The sequence below is a fragment of the Heptranchias perlo genome, chromosome 34, assembly GCF_035084215.1.
Source record: "Heptranchias perlo isolate sHepPer1 chromosome 34, sHepPer1.hap1, whole genome shotgun sequence".
Classification (NCBI taxonomy): domain Eukaryota; kingdom Metazoa; phylum Chordata; class Chondrichthyes; order Hexanchiformes; family Hexanchidae; genus Heptranchias; species Heptranchias perlo.
In genome coordinates, this window is record NC_090358.1 from 11,700,761 (window position 1) to 11,718,723 (window position 17,963).

At 39.6% G+C, this 17,963-nt stretch overlaps 1 protein-coding gene across 2 annotated transcripts in view; it reads right to left on the reverse strand.

Annotated features, from left to right (window-relative positions):
* The window catches only part of clpxa (caseinolytic mitochondrial matrix peptidase chaperone subunit Xa), a 51,336-nt gene that overhangs the window by 23,874 nt on the left and 9,499 nt on the right, over nt 1-17,963 (reverse strand). For both annotated transcript variants that reach the window (XM_067971428.1, XM_067971427.1), the window contains exons 4-6: nt 13,457-13,611; nt 11,690-11,849; nt 3,579-3,620 (exon numbers count right to left, since the gene is read on the reverse strand). In XM_067971428.1, the coding sequence (XP_067827529.1) occupies nt 3,579-3,620; nt 11,690-11,849; nt 13,457-13,611 (357 nt within the window). The remainder of the gene's footprint in view (nt 1-3,578; nt 3,621-11,689; nt 11,850-13,456; nt 13,612-17,963) is intronic.

Below are 17,963 nucleotides of genomic sequence, written 5' to 3' on the forward strand. Positions count from 1 at the left end.
TTAATTTTTAAGTCATGACAATATACATGAACTATTATACTACACATTCTGCAAAAGAAAAAATAAGAAAATAAAATATTTTGAACAAATTAATTTGTGTGATAAAATCACTCTTATATAAAACAAAATAGATGATAAAGGCTGCAGAGTCATAACTTTCAAGTGAACAGAACTGACTAATTTGATCCTTACAGAACGAAAGACTTGAGAAGTTGCACAGGGTATCAGATTTCCCAGAGGCAGCATATACCAGGATTACTGATTCAGCAACTAATGGTCAACTTTACATTTGGAATTCTGTGTCTAAAGGGAGCAGCTCAGGGTGGCAATACTATCAGGGAGAAAGTTTGACAGGTAGGAGCAGTGTGACAAGCTTTCCTGGTATGATTTTGTGCAGACTTTTTTTGAACTAACATAGAAAGCTGCTGCTACTTTTCTACTACTGTCATAAACATGGAGGTTAGGCTTAAGTGCCAGCAACTCTGTGGTTCTATTGTAGTCATGACTTTGTAGAGGACTCTCAGCTGCCACATCTCTCTGATATCAAAAAAAATTGGTCAATGCTGGATCAAGCTGGACACTAGTTGGACATTTACACTGCTGGTTTAGTGATGTCAGGGTCAATCTGACTCTAAAATTAAGCTAAACTTGCAGTGTAAATCCAGAGTCAGGCTCGACCTGACTCCCTGGAGACAAGAGTCCCACACTTCTTCACTTTGATACTAATAAGTCCAGTGGGGTGTCAAACCTGGTTTACAATGTACTCATTGTACAATCTACGATGTTTGTAGATTCTCCCCTCCGTGCACTGTAAACATTTAAATTTCTAACTGCTGGGGGAGTGCTCTGCACATGAGTGTATCCAAGCATGTGCAGAGCTCTAAACTGAACAGGGCAGTTAAAGTTCTCGCCAGGCAGGAGCAAATAAATGTAAACGTGGTTCTGCCTGGCTGGCAGCTGCACTGTAAATGCACCCAATGTGGCCATTAACAACTAAAAAGAGAGTGCGACAAAGCCATTCTTTTTTTTTGGTTTCCTTGCCAGTCACCATAATTGAAGTTGGCAGTTAGGAGAGTGGCACATCCAAAGTTAGAAGACCGAATTCTGTCAATGCTTCAGACAGTTGAGTGAAAATTGTCTCATAAGCAGATGGACTATTACTAACTCCCAAATCTTGGCAGTAAATGTCTGCAAACTCATGCTTGAGTGTAGGGCTCTTCTACTACGATCTGTACTACAGTAAAAGGTCATTACTAGGGATGGTTACAGGTTTGTTCATTATCTGGCCAATTAAGAATGCTAGCAGGTCGCATTTCAGGATCATTAGAAGCTGCAATGCCAGAGAAGAGGCAAGCTAGTCTGAAAGTCAAATACATATTATGCATAAAACCTGCCACTTTGGCAAATATGGTGACCCATCTTTGAGGCCAGATTGTACAGCACACAGGGGTTAGGACCACCTTTCCCCAATTAATCTATGTTGTGTTGTTTGAATCTGAAACTTGGACAGGGGTCAGGTATTCATTCATTTTGCTCCCCCCACTCCCCCCTGCCACATTTGCTACCCAAATTGAAAACCCATGTCCTAGGGTATAGTCCTAGAATCTCTACTGTCCGTAACATTTATAAATGATCTTGATGAAGATATTAAAAGTAGAATGTTTCATTTTGCAGATGATATCAAGTTCTGTAGGAAAGTACAATGATAAGGAGAGGTAAAATTCAGAGACTTACCAACTCATACAGAAATGTAAGGCAATACATATCAGGACTAAAAGCAGCAAGAGGAATACAAACTGAAGGGTTCATTATTAAATAAGATGAGTCAAGAAACAAATCTAGGCACAATAATCAGCCAAACACAAAGAATCATTATAATGTATGATAGCAATTACAAAGGAAAATAATATGTTCAGACACATTGGGAGATGCGGAGAATTTAGTCTCAGAACTTTTATAAAGAATCAATAATATTTCTTTGGCATACAGTCAGCATACTGTTCCAAGTGCACTGACTTTTATGAAAGAAAGTAATAGATTCATCATAAATTTCTTTTGACTTTTCTTTAAAAAAAGACCTTCAATTTTATTACCAGCATAGAAACTTCTGAGCTAGGACTCCCTCCCAATGAGGGCAACCCCAATTGCCTTCATTGCAAACTACAGGGCAGATGTGACTTCAAACCAGGCTAAGTGCCGCTGATCCCAATGAAACAATGCTGCATGCTGAGAATGCAGATTTGCCAGTCTTGAGTAGCTTCTGGGATCAGGCGCCTCTACAGCAGCTCTAAATCTGATTGAAGTTGCACTCCAACTGTTTGCAATGGAGCCACCATGGGACATTCCTGTAACTGACAGACTGAAGCATTCAAAAGGGAACTGTATTAATTTCTGATTCTGCAAAGAGTAGAATAATAGAGGCTTGGAGAAAGAGGAAAGAGAGTTAGATCAGATCCTGAAAAAGGACCAGGATGATGGGGTGAGCTGGAAGAACTGAATAGCCTTTTCTCATTCCAGCATCCTTAAGTTCTTAAAATCTGTCTAATTTCAAAAGATACAGCTTTATTTTAATGGGAAAAAAGTACACGATACAGCATTAGTTTTCTCATCATGCATGCGCACGCGCACAAACATACGTATGCACACATACAACACACAACAGCAGCACTGCACTGCAGATCTGTGGAGTCACAAAGACATTTTTAAAAATGATGAACAAATGATGGCTTAACAAACAGATGAAGGAATAAATTTGAGCACCATCACATCCACCAGATAATGCATACCAAAAAGCTGAAATTTGCCGATTTCCATCTTTTCAAAAGTTATGTTCTGTAAAGGCCAGTGTACAGATTATAACTTCATACAGGTTTTTATAACCTATCAACTTGGTGATTCAACTTTATTTGATTATAAAATTTTACTGACAGCATAAAAATTGTGGGTGTTGTTTACCACACAGAACAATCTGGGAGACAACGACCATAGTGCTTTTCACCAGCACCGTGTATACCTCAGACATCATGAAGCAAGCAAGAGCAAGCCTTTCTCAAATCAAGTTTTCCATGAATGTCACAAATTTTTTATTGTTTTTTTTTAGAAAAAGAGTTGTAAATCATAAATTGGATCTTTCTTGTTTTAGGAGAGGTAGAAGGTAGCAAATGGGAAAGGCTGCCATAAAAATAAGGATCAGGCGGCTTTAGAGACTGGAGGAAAATTATGAACTTGTGGAAAATTGTGATAAATTTTACTAAAAGTTCTCTTTCCAAAATTAATTTTCAATTAAGTTTCAGAAATTTGTTCAACATATTCTGTATTTAGTACGATGCGCTATTTAATGAACACCACTGCACTTTATATTTATTATTGTCCTTCTGAAAGGGTTTCAGAAAAAACCTCAATTTGAAACAAACTACAAATTTAGTTTCATGATCACCTGTGTCCATTTTTAGACCACCAAGGACTATCCATGTGGCTGGATACACAATTCAGTTAACAATTGAACTGTTTTCAGTTGCAAACAAAAAAGAAAGAAAAACTAAAAAAAGGGCACAGGTGAAAAGATGGAGTCAACTTACTTGTAAATCTGTACTCATCCTCTCGTCTTCGGATTTCTAACTCTACAGAGAAAGGTTAGAAACAATATCAAACAACAAACTAACTACGGCAGCAACAGTCATAGATGAACGTTCAATCTGCAGATTTAATAAATATATCTGTTGCATTTTGTTTCTTCACACTAGTCTACAAACCTTTTGCCATTAATATACAGAACAGATTCAGACTGGAGTAGTTTAACTGTACACTGATTCCTTATATAAATGCAAATCTTTCTTTTAAGCCTCCCCCACCCCATAAAAAAAGTTTAAAACAATGCAAAACAAGTTGAGATCTACATAAAACTGACATTTCGAAGAGGGGCGGTAATACAAATCCAGCAATGATTGCTATTACAATACAGTACAGACAAAAATTGTTTTGGCAGCTTAATGATTTTAAAATTCTCCTTCTCCATATACTTAATGTACTACAGTAGACGTCAATTAATATTCTGCTTCATAAAAGCTAGGCTCTTAGAACCTAAACTAAATGGCTTGCTTTTTTGTATCTAACTAGAAATTAAAACTGATTTCTCCACTGTTTAGGCAGTTATCCTCAAATAAATCATTTACAGTAAGTATTAAAAGATCTACATTAGTTTTAATATGTGCCTTGCATTTAGGTTCAACCCAATTAAATTCTTATTGGATTAAAAAAACACAACTTTAAAGCTGAAATCTCAATAGTTTCTGTTTCAAACACTGCTTTACTCCACTTCAAATCACTCGTACTTCAAATAGCTCCTACAAAATTGGAATTTAAGTACACTTTTGATGCATTAAAATAAAAGGGTGGCTGAATTTTGTTTAAACAGATTGCTTTTTATTTCTGTGCTCACTAATCATAAATTTGCATATGATACTAAACTGGTGGAGATGACCTACAAAAGAAGTGAAGATAAAATCTGTAAATAGGCAAATCAGTAGCAGATGAAATACAATACAGACAAATGCAAGGTACTACACAGTGGGGGGAAAAAAAAGGGGCATTACAAGCATGTTGTGCATGGCACAGCTAAAGTTGAGACAAATAGGGTACATTTAGCACTTAATATGCCAAACCAGTGTAGCAGCGATACACAAAACAAACAGAATGCTGAACTATACTGCTAAGTCAGTTGAGTACAAGTCAGAAAATGACATGGTAAAACTATATATTGGCCTAGAAATTGCAGACACCTAAGGCCCCAAAATGGCTGGCAGGAAGCAGGCACACATTTCCGGCTCGAAGTGTGCCAGCCGCCATATTGGTAAGGACAAACACGAGGCCTCCTTTACCCATGCCTGAAGCAGGCATTAGGCCCTTTGCATATACAAATAAGGGCCTAATGCCTGTTTGAAGTCCTCTCTGCAAGATTGATTTGCTATCGTGGGCTGCACGGGGAAACAAGCCCTTGGGATTGCCTGAAGCAAAGAAGGTAAGAAGCATACCTGAATGTGGAGCCAGGAGAAGCCCGACCCCACATTAAAAGGACCTGATCGCTGCTCCCGACCCCCCTACAGTCACCGCACCAGACCCCTGATCCTCTCCCCCACGCCTCCAGCCTGCACAACCCAGAGCGACTCCACGCCCCCCCCGACCCGACTTGTGGCCCCGACCCCACGTTGTCTCACCGCACCCCCCCATCCTGACCCCACAGTGACGCTAGCAGCGGCCTGATTTTTCTTCAATCTTCATCCAGTTTTCGCCGGCTCTATTACAATGAGGTCCGAGGCCCAATATCTTGAGTCTGACTAAGGAACAGGGAGGCACCAACTCTCCTCCGCCTGCCCAACCACCACTAAAACCTTGAGTTGGTCACTTACCACCAACCCTCTCTTTATATAGTGTTGTAGAAGTATCTACATTCCTCGCTGTATCATTTGACATGTACCAGGATTCACCCAAGTACTTACAATTTGCAAATGGCAACAATTAAACCAAATAAAAGTTGACAGTCTATGGCCAGGTCTTCTATTCATCAACAGTCTATTCATCCAAGTCTTCTACAGGCATGTAAATAGTAAACAGGTAGTAAGAGGAGGGGTGGGGCCGATTAGGGACCATTAGGGGATCTACTCATGGAGGCAGAGGGCGTGGCTGAGGTACTAAATGAGTACTTTGCATCTGTCTTTACCAAGGAAGAAGATGCTGCCAGAGTCTCAGTAAATGAAGATATAGTTGAGATACTGGATGGGCTAAAAATTGATAAAGAGGAGGTACTCGAAAGTCTAGTTGTACTTAAAGTAGATAAGACATCTGGTACGGATGGGATGCATCCTAGGTTGCTGGGGGAAGGGTGGAAATTGCAGTTACCGGCCATAATCTTCGAAACATCCTTAGATACGGGGGTGGTGATAGAGGACTGGAGAATTGCAAATCTTACACCCTTGTTCAAAAAAGGGTGTAAGGATACACCCAGCAACTATAGGCCAGTTTAGCCTTGGTGGTGGGGAAACTTTTAGAAATGCTAATCCGGGACAGCATTAACAGTCACTTGGACAAGTGTGGATTGATTAGGGAAAGCCAGCACGGATTTGTTAAAGGCAAATTGTATTTAACTAACTTGATAGAGTTTTTTGATGAGGTAACAGAGAGAGTAGATGAAGGAATGCAGTTGACGTGGTGTATATGGACTTTCAAAAGGCGTTTGATAAAGGGCCGCATGGTTGGCTTATCATCAAGATTGCGGCCCATGGAATAAAGGGGGCAGTAGCAACATGGATACAGAATTGGCAAAGGGACAGGAAACAGAGAGTAGTGGTGAACGGTTGTTTTTCGGACTGGAGGGAGGTGTACAGTGGTGTTCCCCAGGGGTCAGTACTGGGACCACTGCTTTTCTTGATATATATTAATGACTTGGACTTGAGTGTACAGGGCACAATTTCAAAATCTGGAGGTGACAAAACTTGGAAGGGTAGTAAACAGTGAGGAGGACAGTGACAGACTTCAAGAGGATATAGTCAGGCTGGTGGAATGGGCAGACACGTAGCAGATGAAATTTAACCTGGGAAAATGCGAAGTGATACATTTCAGTAGGAAGAATGAGGAGAGGCAATATAAACTAGAGGGCACAACTCTAAAAGGGTACAGGAACAAAGAGATCTGGGGGCATATGTGCACAAATCGTTGAAGGTGGCAGGGCAGGTTGAGAAAGCGGTTAAAAAAGCATACGGGATCCTGGGCTTTATAAATAGAGGCAGAGAGTACAAAAGTATGGAAGTCCGTGATGAACCTTTATAAAACACTGGTTCGGCCACAACTGGAGTACTGTGTCCAGTTCTGGGCACGGTAATTTAGGAAAGATGTGAAGGCCTTAGAGAGGGTGCAGAAGAGATTTATTAGAACGATTCCAGGGATGAAGGACTTTAGTTACGAGGATGGACTGGAGAAGCTGGGGTTGTTCTCCATGGAACAGAGACGGTTGCGAGGAGATTTGATATAGAGGTATTCAAAATCATGAAGGTCTAGACAGAGTAGATAGACAGAAACTTTTCCCACTGGCAGAAGGTTCAAGAACCAGAGGACATAGATTTAAGGTGATTGGCAAAAGAACCAAAGGTGACATGAGGAAAAACTTTTTTTTAAACACAGCGAGTGGTTAGGAGTGGAATGCACTACCCGAGGGGTGGTGGAGGCAGATTCAATCATGGCCTTCAAAAGGGAACTGGATAAGTACTTGAAAGGAAAAAATTTGCAGGGCTACGGGGATAGGGCGGGGGAGTGGGGCTAGCTGGATTGCTCTTGCATTGCGGATGCGATAGCCAAATGGCCTCCTTCTGTGCTATAACCTATCATTCTATGAACAGAGGTTTTTTTTAAAAAAAAAAGCTTGGCTGGGTCGTTCCCCACATTTACAACTGTTTATTCACATAAAAAGAGCGTCTAGTACTTTCTGGCTAACTTTTTGAATGTATTGGTTGGAATAACATACTGTAGTGAGGGCAATTGTACCAAGGTTACATCTTACAAAATAAACACTAGTGGTTGCTAGGAGCACAAAACCACATGGAGAAATTATTCTAGAGCACTAATGTACAGATTATCCTTAGCATAATACACATTCCAGGAACTCTGGTTCAGTAAAGGATGGTTTACCACATTTAAGCTTGTGTATATAAGGGGCAAAGTTCCAGGTGAATGACTCGTCAAGAATTCCTCAGGCAGAAAAACTTGAAGCTTCACTACTAGCAATCTGTGCAGGCATTTTGAACTAAAACTAAAACTGAATGCTGAGGTGCAGCTGCAGCAACTCATGTCTTGGTACAAATAAGGCAGTCTGTCTTAAACTCTTAACACTTGACTGCTGCTTCAGTTATAATTTTGTAGAGGTTAACAACCTGGCTACATCTCTACTGAATACAATGTGTACAATGATCACAATTTACCATTCAAAGCAAATACTGCAAAAGTTTAGCATCAACTATTTCATATTTCAGTACGCCTTGAAAGATATTTATGCTTCACGATACTATGCTGATGATATGCTATTTTACACATTTTAGGTGTCAAAATTTTTCAGTACAGTCTGTTCACAAATACCATAAATGTATTTTACTGCTAAAATAGGCTGACAGCATTTTTGACCATGGAAACTTTTATTATAATACTTCTGGGACTCCCATTGAGACCATTAAAATATTATCTGTGAACAGTGTAAATAATTGTGGGCTGTCATTTAGCAGATCTGTATTTTGCGACTCCCTTGTTTGTTTTCTTAAGGCTTAGTGATGTAACTACTTAATCTGATTTCCTCCAAATGTCCTGGTTTTTTTGAGGGCACTAATTGCCCCCACTTCCCCACCCCTGATTTTCTTCTATTTTGTTTCATGCTAAAAATAGAAACTGAAAAAATCTGGGTTTAAAATTGGCAATAAAAACTGATTTTAAAGGTTTTAATGTATAGTTGCACACCAAGGCAGCACAACAAGCAACATTGTGCAATGGAGTGTATTACTGCCCATTAACCAGAGGGCATTTTGATTCGATCACAAATAAAACACTCAGCATAAATAGATGTTAGTCATCAATTATATCTTTCAGAAGTATTACATAACGCATTTTACCATCCTTATAGCATAGTGGCCAAGCTCATTTAACACTTCTTTGGCTGTGGGTTCATATGAAAGCCAATTCACTCAAGTGTTCAATTTTAACTGTGTCTTCTACTTCATGCAGTAACACATGAAATTAGTGCTTAGAACATGGAAATCTCTGCCACAAAAAGAGTTATCAGAGGAGAGTCCATAAATTCTTTTGAAGGGTAATCAGACAGTTGCTTGAAAAAGAATATTAAACATCACGAGGAGCAAGCAAGAGTGGGATTTAGCTCTTGAGGAAAAAAACATCAGTGCAGACTTGATGTGGGAATTGGTGTTTTTGTGCTGTAACACTATGATTATATTAGCAGTGTGCATTTTGTTGTTTTTTTTCTTCCAGAGTGAGGAATGAAGTCAGAGTATGGTCCGTCATCTTTTAGTGGATGGGAGCACTCCAACTTGTGAGAAATGGACTGTCAAGCTTGGCTTGGTGGACAAGGGGAGGAGAACGAATGATCGCTATCTTGGTGACAAAGAAGTCCCAGGAGCTTCTTGCATACCTGGGATATCCAAATAAGATTTCGTAGAAAATGATGATAGGAGTGCCCAATACTGTGACAGTGTGTGAAATGAGATACGATTGTCAAATTCCAGACTTGTAAAATATTGGACAAGTGTTTCTTTTAATTTGGTGCATTTACACTTTATATTAAAAAAAACAGCATGCACTTGACAGGCTGAAAGTAAAAATTCTGTTGGCCTATTTTCTACAACAGCCAATAAAGTATAAAACTTAAAACATTTGAGATTTTGACCCCTGCTGAAACACTGATTTTTTTTTACATTAACTTACTTCACAGCAATAGCTGGCATGAAAACCTGCAAGGTGCTCTGCAATGCCTGATAACAGTTGTAAAACCCACAAGAATGTAGTCAAAAGCTCTTTAATGTTTCTCCCATAATATATGAACTAGCCATTTTCGATAACCTTTTCCACTCTTCCCCACCACCCCCCCCCGACCCCAAATTGTACTTGAGCTTTGCTATGCCCATGTCCTGCTCGCTTTGCATGATACTGAATTACTTTGCAGAGTGAAACATACAAAGAAACATTCCATTGTTTTGGGCTTATATCTCTTTACATAAACCAGACTGCACAAACAAAATTAGCAACTGCTAGTTTTAACCTTGATGGTTCATTGACATGTTTTTAGTGAAAGACTATACACATATATTCTTGCTTACCAAAAGCAAATATAGACATGAAATATAAGCAGAAAATTGGCAATGCCACTTGAATTTCTTTGAAATCCAGTTAACTCGATGTTAGATTACCCACCTTTTGTATTGTCTTCCTCATTCTTTGACGTTTAACATACATCAGGGAACAGATCTATTGTTCAATTAAAAAAACCACAAGAACAATGTCCCTGTCAGAATTTTGTTTTCTGTGGACATGCCAGAGCCACATAAATGGACTTCCCTGGTTCCCACATTGTGCAAGAAATCCAGACCTAGAAGAACCCTTAGTACTAGGAGAGAGGCAAACTTCAGAGTGGATCAGAGTTTGACAGTGTGGAATAATTTTTCAAACTTAATAAAAGTTTTAATCAACGTTGAGTCTATTTGTATTATGATGTGGAGATGCCGGTGATGGACTGGGGTGGACAAATGTAAGGAGTCGCACAACACCAGGTTATAGTCCAACAGCTTTATTTGAATTTCAAATAAAGCTGTTGGACTATAACCTGGTGTTGTGTGACTCCTTATATTTGTATTATGTACGTGGAGGTTAACCAAAGAATGAATACCAAAAGGTGGACAATCTATACTCTCCCTTGCTTATCCTTCACGAACATCAGGATAAAGCCTCAGTAGTGGTAACAGAAGAAAAGTAGTAGTGGTCTATCTACCATCTGATCTTTTGAAGGTTTATCCTAAAAAGATTATTTAGATTACATTCCAGACAATGTTTAGTAGAGCATAAGAATTGCTATGATTGGTCACCTTACAGATAGATCTCTTGATGATTTCCCTTGATGAAGTCATGGATCAAGTAAGCAAGGAGTTTGCTTTATGTGGTGCTTGCTGACCCAGCAGTCAACTCATAACATGACCCATGTTCCATGAACTATTTAGCAATGCTACAAATAAATGTCTTTAACTGAAGTTTTATTTCCAAATTTAAGTAGCAATTGTCTAGAATGACACAGATCTTTAGTTTATAGTGAGACACTGCTGTCAGGAATGGAAGAAAAAGAACTATCAGTTGACTGGCAGCTGTTGTGCTTTTATAACATACCAGCAAAGAAGGAGGACGTGGCTACTGTAAGGATTAGTCAGCAAAAGAATTTGCAGGGGCACAGTCCACGTGATGTTGTCCATTTGATGACGGGCCTAATCTGATGTATATGGAGCATAAGTAATTGAGATTTAAAAGCAAGTTTTGATTCACACCAGATTTTCAATTCAGTATGAATAAATTATAGTCATACTTTGTTTCACTTTTTATTTGATGAATGTATGTGAAGATGATTCAATCCTTTCAATACTATATGCAGAATCACTGATTCATGCACTATAAATGTGCAGTCACCCAATGACAAGTTTGCATAGGAGTAGCAAATGTAGATTGCACACAAGTGATTTCCAGATTTCTGTTCTATTTAGCTTCATCTTTTGCTGACAGTGTGGGCCGATGGCCTGCTTCCATGCTTCTCTAAATGGTTCTTTTCATTTGATCTACTAGTGTATGATTTTCGCTCTCTCTGGGCAAGCATCTTGTTTGCATCTGATTTCCTGAGTTGTTGGTCTGTGAAACTGTACATTGCTGCAGTACATCAATGGTTTTTCTATTTTTTTCCATTCAATACAAAAAACAACAGCTCTATACAAAGGCAAATATTAGCCGACTTGCAAACAAAGTATGTTATTCTTTACCATCCCTTCCCAATAGTTTTGCAGAACGTTAATGAACTACGGACACTAGCATTTCCACTCCAGTTCAATTCAACACAGTGAACTGCTAAAGTCTAAATATTATGTGTTCAGAAAGCTGGTAAAATACTAACCCCGAGGTGTTAGAGAGGCCTGTTTTTCCACTTCCGTTTGCTGCCTCAGAGTAGGTGGAATATTGTTGTAAATACGCTTGTAATGGTTGTAGACAGCAACTGAAAGCACTTTCTTAGCATAGGACTGACCAACTACATATTTGTCAAGGTAACTGTATATCTGAAACAAAATTAAAATCAGACCATGTTGAGAATATATCAGCAATGAGACTTTTGAACATTAGCATATATTGAGATGCAAGTATACAGGGCAGTAATAACATACATAAAAAATGAACACACAAGACCAGAAGTGAGTCACATAAGGATGGAATTATATAGTTCAATAAAAGATACAATATAAATGAATAAGTAGTAATCCAGGGCACAAACATGCATAAGTTGAATGTCATCAAGTATATTGCTACAAATATACCATGGGGGTGGGGAGGAATCATACTGAACCCAGTATATTTTAAAGCTGTGATTTGCCTAGTCCATTACCTCAAATTACAACCAGTATCATCACTTCACGCTATGATTATACAGCTGAAAAGGCTCTCTTCCAGACTTAACTCAAGTGCTGAGGTACTGGCAGAGGCCAGGGAGCAGTTTCCAGTCTGTTCTTGGTTAGAGAAGGATCATGAGGAGAAAAAAATGGTAGTCACGTCTAAGGCCAATGTAATGCGATTAGTGTAGTTGAGACTGCAATAAAAGAACCTTGCAGCCAGTCTAAATATATTAGATGAAAACAATAGCTTCTCCAGATAAATGGCAGCCAGTTAGAGATGGACCAGATACGATCTTTTCCATCCAGGAACCCTACATGGTGGGTCTCCATGAAGCTGCTTTTTCCTTTTTTAAAGGAAAAATTGACAAACAGGTAGTGGACGATTTTAACATTCTTTTTCTTACCAATTTCCTCTACCATTTTTCCACTCCTTTCCTGAAGATGTTTGTTGAGGTACATTTCAATGAGAGCCCTGCACCCCTAGTACTTTGCCCAAATGACCATCATTCATACAAGTGAGCCTCTCATACTGTTGCTCTTAGGAAGTCTTAGATCTGGATTATGGTTGCCATATTTAGTTGTCTTTATGACCAACTCTGTAAATAGGCAAATCCAGCCAGTTATAAACTGTTGAGGTCAGAGGACAGATGCAACTCTGTTCTTTCCCTCTTTTTAAAAATAAGATTGTTTGCCAATTGTAACAAAGGGCAACCTCTGGTCAGTGGCAGAAGTATCCTAGATACAAGACATTTTAATAAATGTACACACATACACTTAAATACTTACTCACTAGTGGATCTCCCATGGCATTGCAGAGGTCGACTGGTTTAAATGTCTGATTTGCTGGTGCACATTGCTCAACACATTGTGGTTGAAGGAACAATCACCTATAATTATTAAAACTACAACACTATATTCTACACACACCGTATCATATGAAAACAAGAACACCTCTGCACTCATCAGAAAACGAGAACCGCAAGTTTCAGGTTAACCCTCAGCTTGCCTTAGTTCTCCTAGTCTGAATAATATGGTTCAAGCCCCACAACAGTTCATATTCTAGGCTGCCACTTCTGCACAGTACTGAGGGAGTGCTGTAGCAAGGAAACTCCAACATTCTTTCAATCCAAATGAATAGCTGTAAAGTTATTTCTCAGATGTGGCTGAATATCAGTGTCATTTCAGTGTGACAACCCTACTTACCTTGTGGGATATTACTACAGAGTAACTTGTAGCATTCCATTAGAATTATATTATAGTGTATGGATATATTTTACCTTTTTTGGAGGTGGTGGTGGTTTCTGTTGGAAAGCTAATTTCACAGCTTCTGCTGCTGATTCTGGCTCTTTGTTTAAGCTCTTCTTGGAGTCTGCTTCAGACAGTACCACAAAAAAATGGTGGCATTTTTCACATTTCACAAAGCGAGTTGAAGCTGAAGATAAAATAATAAGATTTCCTAAAACATATTTCTATAACTTCAACTTTGTTGGTCAGCTTCAATTTGTGTCACATTAAAAATTTGCTGAATATTGTAAGATGAGGGAGAAGCACATCAAGCGTTATTATTTCCATCCAGGTTTTTACCAGCTTCAAAATTTTAGTTTTCATTTCACCAAGAAGTTACTAGACCCCCAGTTTTCCCAAATTTAATAAATGTCAAGTCAGTCTTAATTTAGCAAACCATCTCAGGAGGGAAACTAGGAACAAAATCATACCCAGACTCTCAGAGCAGAAATGGCTAATGGGCAGCATTGTCAGAAAGAGAGAGAAATTACTTCCAACATATAATATTGGTAGCTGAGCAATGCAGGAAGAAAGCATCCTCCAAACACCACACAAATTCCCACCTCTTCAGACTGAGATCTCCTAACTGACAGGCCAATGCTCTGCAATTAGCAATTCCACTGTGTTAATGATTGCAATAGCAGGTTGATTTCCATCGAACACAAATAATTCCTCCCTGTAAAAAGATCATTCAGCTTTAACTCTGATCAACACAGGCCTAGTTTAAATTTCAACAAAAGAGAAAATGTTGGGGTCAGCAAGATATTAAAAACCTCTTCTCCCGGACCCATTTTCTCCTAGTGAAAGATTCAGCCCTCCAGCCAGAGGGGAGGAGGAGCTCTCCCAGACACCTGCCAATCAAGCTCTCAGCTGACAACTCAATGATGGGAAATGTGTAACTTTCTCCCAGATTCCATCTCCCGCCGGTGGACAGACACTGACCTCCACTTAACACCTCCCCACAGCAGTGTCTGCCATTGGAAATTTGGCAGTGGGGGAGGGGTGGTTGGGGAGCGGGGAAGACTATCAAATCCGTGTCCCTGCATCTTCAATGTACTACACCACCATGCTGATGCTTTACACCAAACATTTAAAAAAAAACTTTTGTAAACTATCTTTATTTCAGACAAATTTCATACACATCTAGCATCTTTACAAACTAGTGAATCAAAATGAAATGCATCACCATAAGGAAACATTAAGTATCGCTGACCCATACAAGTACCAGTAGACAAGGGACAGAAATTATACTGCCAACCTTGCTGTCACTACATAATATAACAAAACATTAGCTGACCTTGTTACTTTATACATAATGCATAATCCAATTAATTTCTCATGAAACTAGCTCTGTAAGTTTTCTCCTTTATTGCAATATCATCCGGGTAGGAACTAACTGTGCCTAGCCTCTTGAAAGGGTCATTATGTGAGTAACTGACAATCATTTAATAACAAGCCTGACCGTGCATTTTTAACATCACCACTTTTATTGAACACCCCTGTTCAAAAAAGGGGGAGAGGGATAACCCCGGCAATTACAGGCCAGCCAGCCTAACGTCAGTAGTGAGGATACTTTTAGAGACAATAATCCGCGACAAAATAAATTGACACTTGGAAAAGTGTGGGCTAATAAATGAAAGTCAGCACGGATTTATTTGTTAAAGGAAAATCGTGTTTGACTAACCTGATTGAGTTCTTTGATTAAGTAACGGAGAGGGTTGATGAGGGTTGTGCGGTTGATGTTGTGTATATGGATTTTCAAAAGGCATTTGATAAAGTACCACATAATAGACTTGTTAGCAAAATTAAAGACTATGGGATTAAAGGGACAGTGGCAGTGTGTATCCAAATAGGCTAGGGGACAGAAAGTAGAGGAGTGGTGAACGGTTGTTTTTCATACTGGAGGGAAATATACAGTGGTGTTCCCCAGGGGTCAGTATTAGGACCACTGCTCTTTTTGATATATATTAATAACCTGGACTTGGGCATAGAGGGTATAATTTCAAAGTTTGCAGATGACACGAAACTCGGAAATGTAGTAAACAATGTGGAGGATAGTAACAGACTTCAGGAGAACATAGACAGACTGGTGCAATGGGCAGACATATGGCAGATGAAATTTAATGCAGTGAAGTGATGCATTTTGGTAGGGAGAATGAGAGGCAATATAAACTAAATGGTACAATTTTAAAGGCGGCGCAAGAACAGAGACACCTGGGGATGCATGTACACAAATCTTTGAAGGTGGCAGGACAAGTTGAGAAGGTTGTTAAAAAAGCATATGGGATCCTGAGCTTTATTAATAGATGCAAAGAGTACAAAAGGAAGCTATGCTAAGCCTTTATAAAACAGTGGTTAGGCCTCAGCTGAGTACTGTGTTCAATTCTGGGCCCCACACTTTAGAAAGGATGTCAAGGCCTTAGAGAGGGTGCAGAAGAGATTTACTAGAGTGGTGCCAGGGATGAGGGACTTCAGTTATGTGAAGAGACTGGAGAAGCTGGGGCTGTTCTCCTTAGAACAGAGAAGGTTGAGGGGAGATTTGATAGGGTAAACAAGGAGAAACTGTTTGCAGGGGCTGACGGGTCAGTAACCAGAGGACATATATTTAAGGTGTTCGGCAAAAGAGCCAGATGCGACATGAGGAAACATTTTTTTATGCAGCGAGCTGTCATGGTCTGGAATGCACTGCCTGAGAGGTTGGTGGAATCAGATTCAATAGTAACTTTCAAAAGAGAATTGGATATATACTTCAAGGGAAAAAATTTACAAGGCCATGGGGAAAAAGCAGGGGAATGGGACTAATTGGATAGTTCTGTCAAAAAGCCGGCACAGTCACGATGGGCCGAACGGCCTCCTCCTGTGCTGTATCTACTATGATATTATGAAAAGCTTAAGAGGCACCCATTGGTAACCACGTCCAAATTAATTTGTATTCAATGGCTTTCTAAAGTTTGCATAAGGACAGTTTTGAAACTTCAGTTTTAGTTCAATCTAAACTTAGTAAATAGTTACTTCAACTCTATTACTTAAAAGCAGATCCACAAAACATGTGGTTTTTCATTAGTTATGATCTTACCACAAGACATGACCAGTATTCAACAGAATGGTTAGTATGGTACGTAAGTCATGCCAGTTGCCACGGTTATAAAACTCGTTGCAAAGTCCAAATGTTTCACAAATAACTTGTGGCCCAATTTCCCTTTCAAATTACCAACAATGCTATGCTTGAACTCCTGCATCAGGGAATGAATTGATTTTCTACAAGCGGCTAAGCTGATCACGACCTCTGCAAGTTAGGATTTTAAGTAATGGATACATTCAGCTTATAATTTCATAAACTTTGAAACCTTGTCAAAAGGTTTTTTTTCCCGTAAGAAAGGAAATATATCATAATTGAGCTGACCATTATAAAGGGCTAATTGCAAGGCAGCAAACAACTTCTATATCTAAAGGTAAGTAATTATTACTATTCAAATGAATAACCACCTCCATGTTAATATATGAAACTGGAAAAATCAGAGACACATGTCCATTCAAGTTTTTTTTTCAGGCAAGCACGCAATCTTGCCTTAATTCAATTACAAGAGGTGGAACCTGTGAGGAATCTATACACTTTTTAAAGGAGGTGACAACTACAACAACTTGGATTTTATATAGCATCGTTAATGCATAAGAACATCCCAAGGCGCTTCAGAGGCATATGGGAAAAAAATGGATGCTGAGCCAAAGAAAGATATTAGGAGGGGTAACCAAAAGCATGGTCAAAGAGGTGAGTTTTTAAAAGGTGAGGGAGTTGGAGAGAATTTCAGAGTGTAGGACCTGGAAGCTGAAGGCATGGGCCGCCAATGGTGGGGTGAAGGTGGGGAGGGGAGGGATATACAAGCTGGAGTCAGAGCACTGTTTAGGGTGGGAGCGGGGTGGTGTTGGGAAGAGATTATTGAGAAAGGGAAGGATGAGGTCATGGAGGGATTTAAACACAAGGATGAGAATTTTAATTTTTTTTTTGTGTTGGGGAACCACGAGCCAACATAGGTCAGCAAGAACGGGGGTGATGTATAAGCGGGACTTGGTGTGGAACAGGGTATGGGCAGTGGAGATTTGGATGAGCTGAAGTTAACGGACGGGAGGCTGGTCAAGAGAGCAATGAAGTGATCAAGTCTGGAGGTGTCTTGGTGATGGAGAGGATACAAGGTCACAAGCTCGGGGTCAAATAGGATGCCAAGATTGCGAACAGGCGCCGTCAACCTGAAACACTGGCCGAAGGAACAAGGAAGGAAACGGAGTTCGTAGTGGGGGCTGAGGACGATGGTTTCAATCTTCCCAATGTTTAGCTGGAGGAAACTGCTACTCATACAAGACTGGATGTTGGACAAGTAGTCGGACAGCAAAGAGGCAGTGAAAATGTTGAGAGAAATGGTGAAGAGGCAGAGCTGGATATCATCCAAAGCACATGTGGAAGCCAACCCCATGTCTATTCACTAAGGGGCAGCATATAGATGC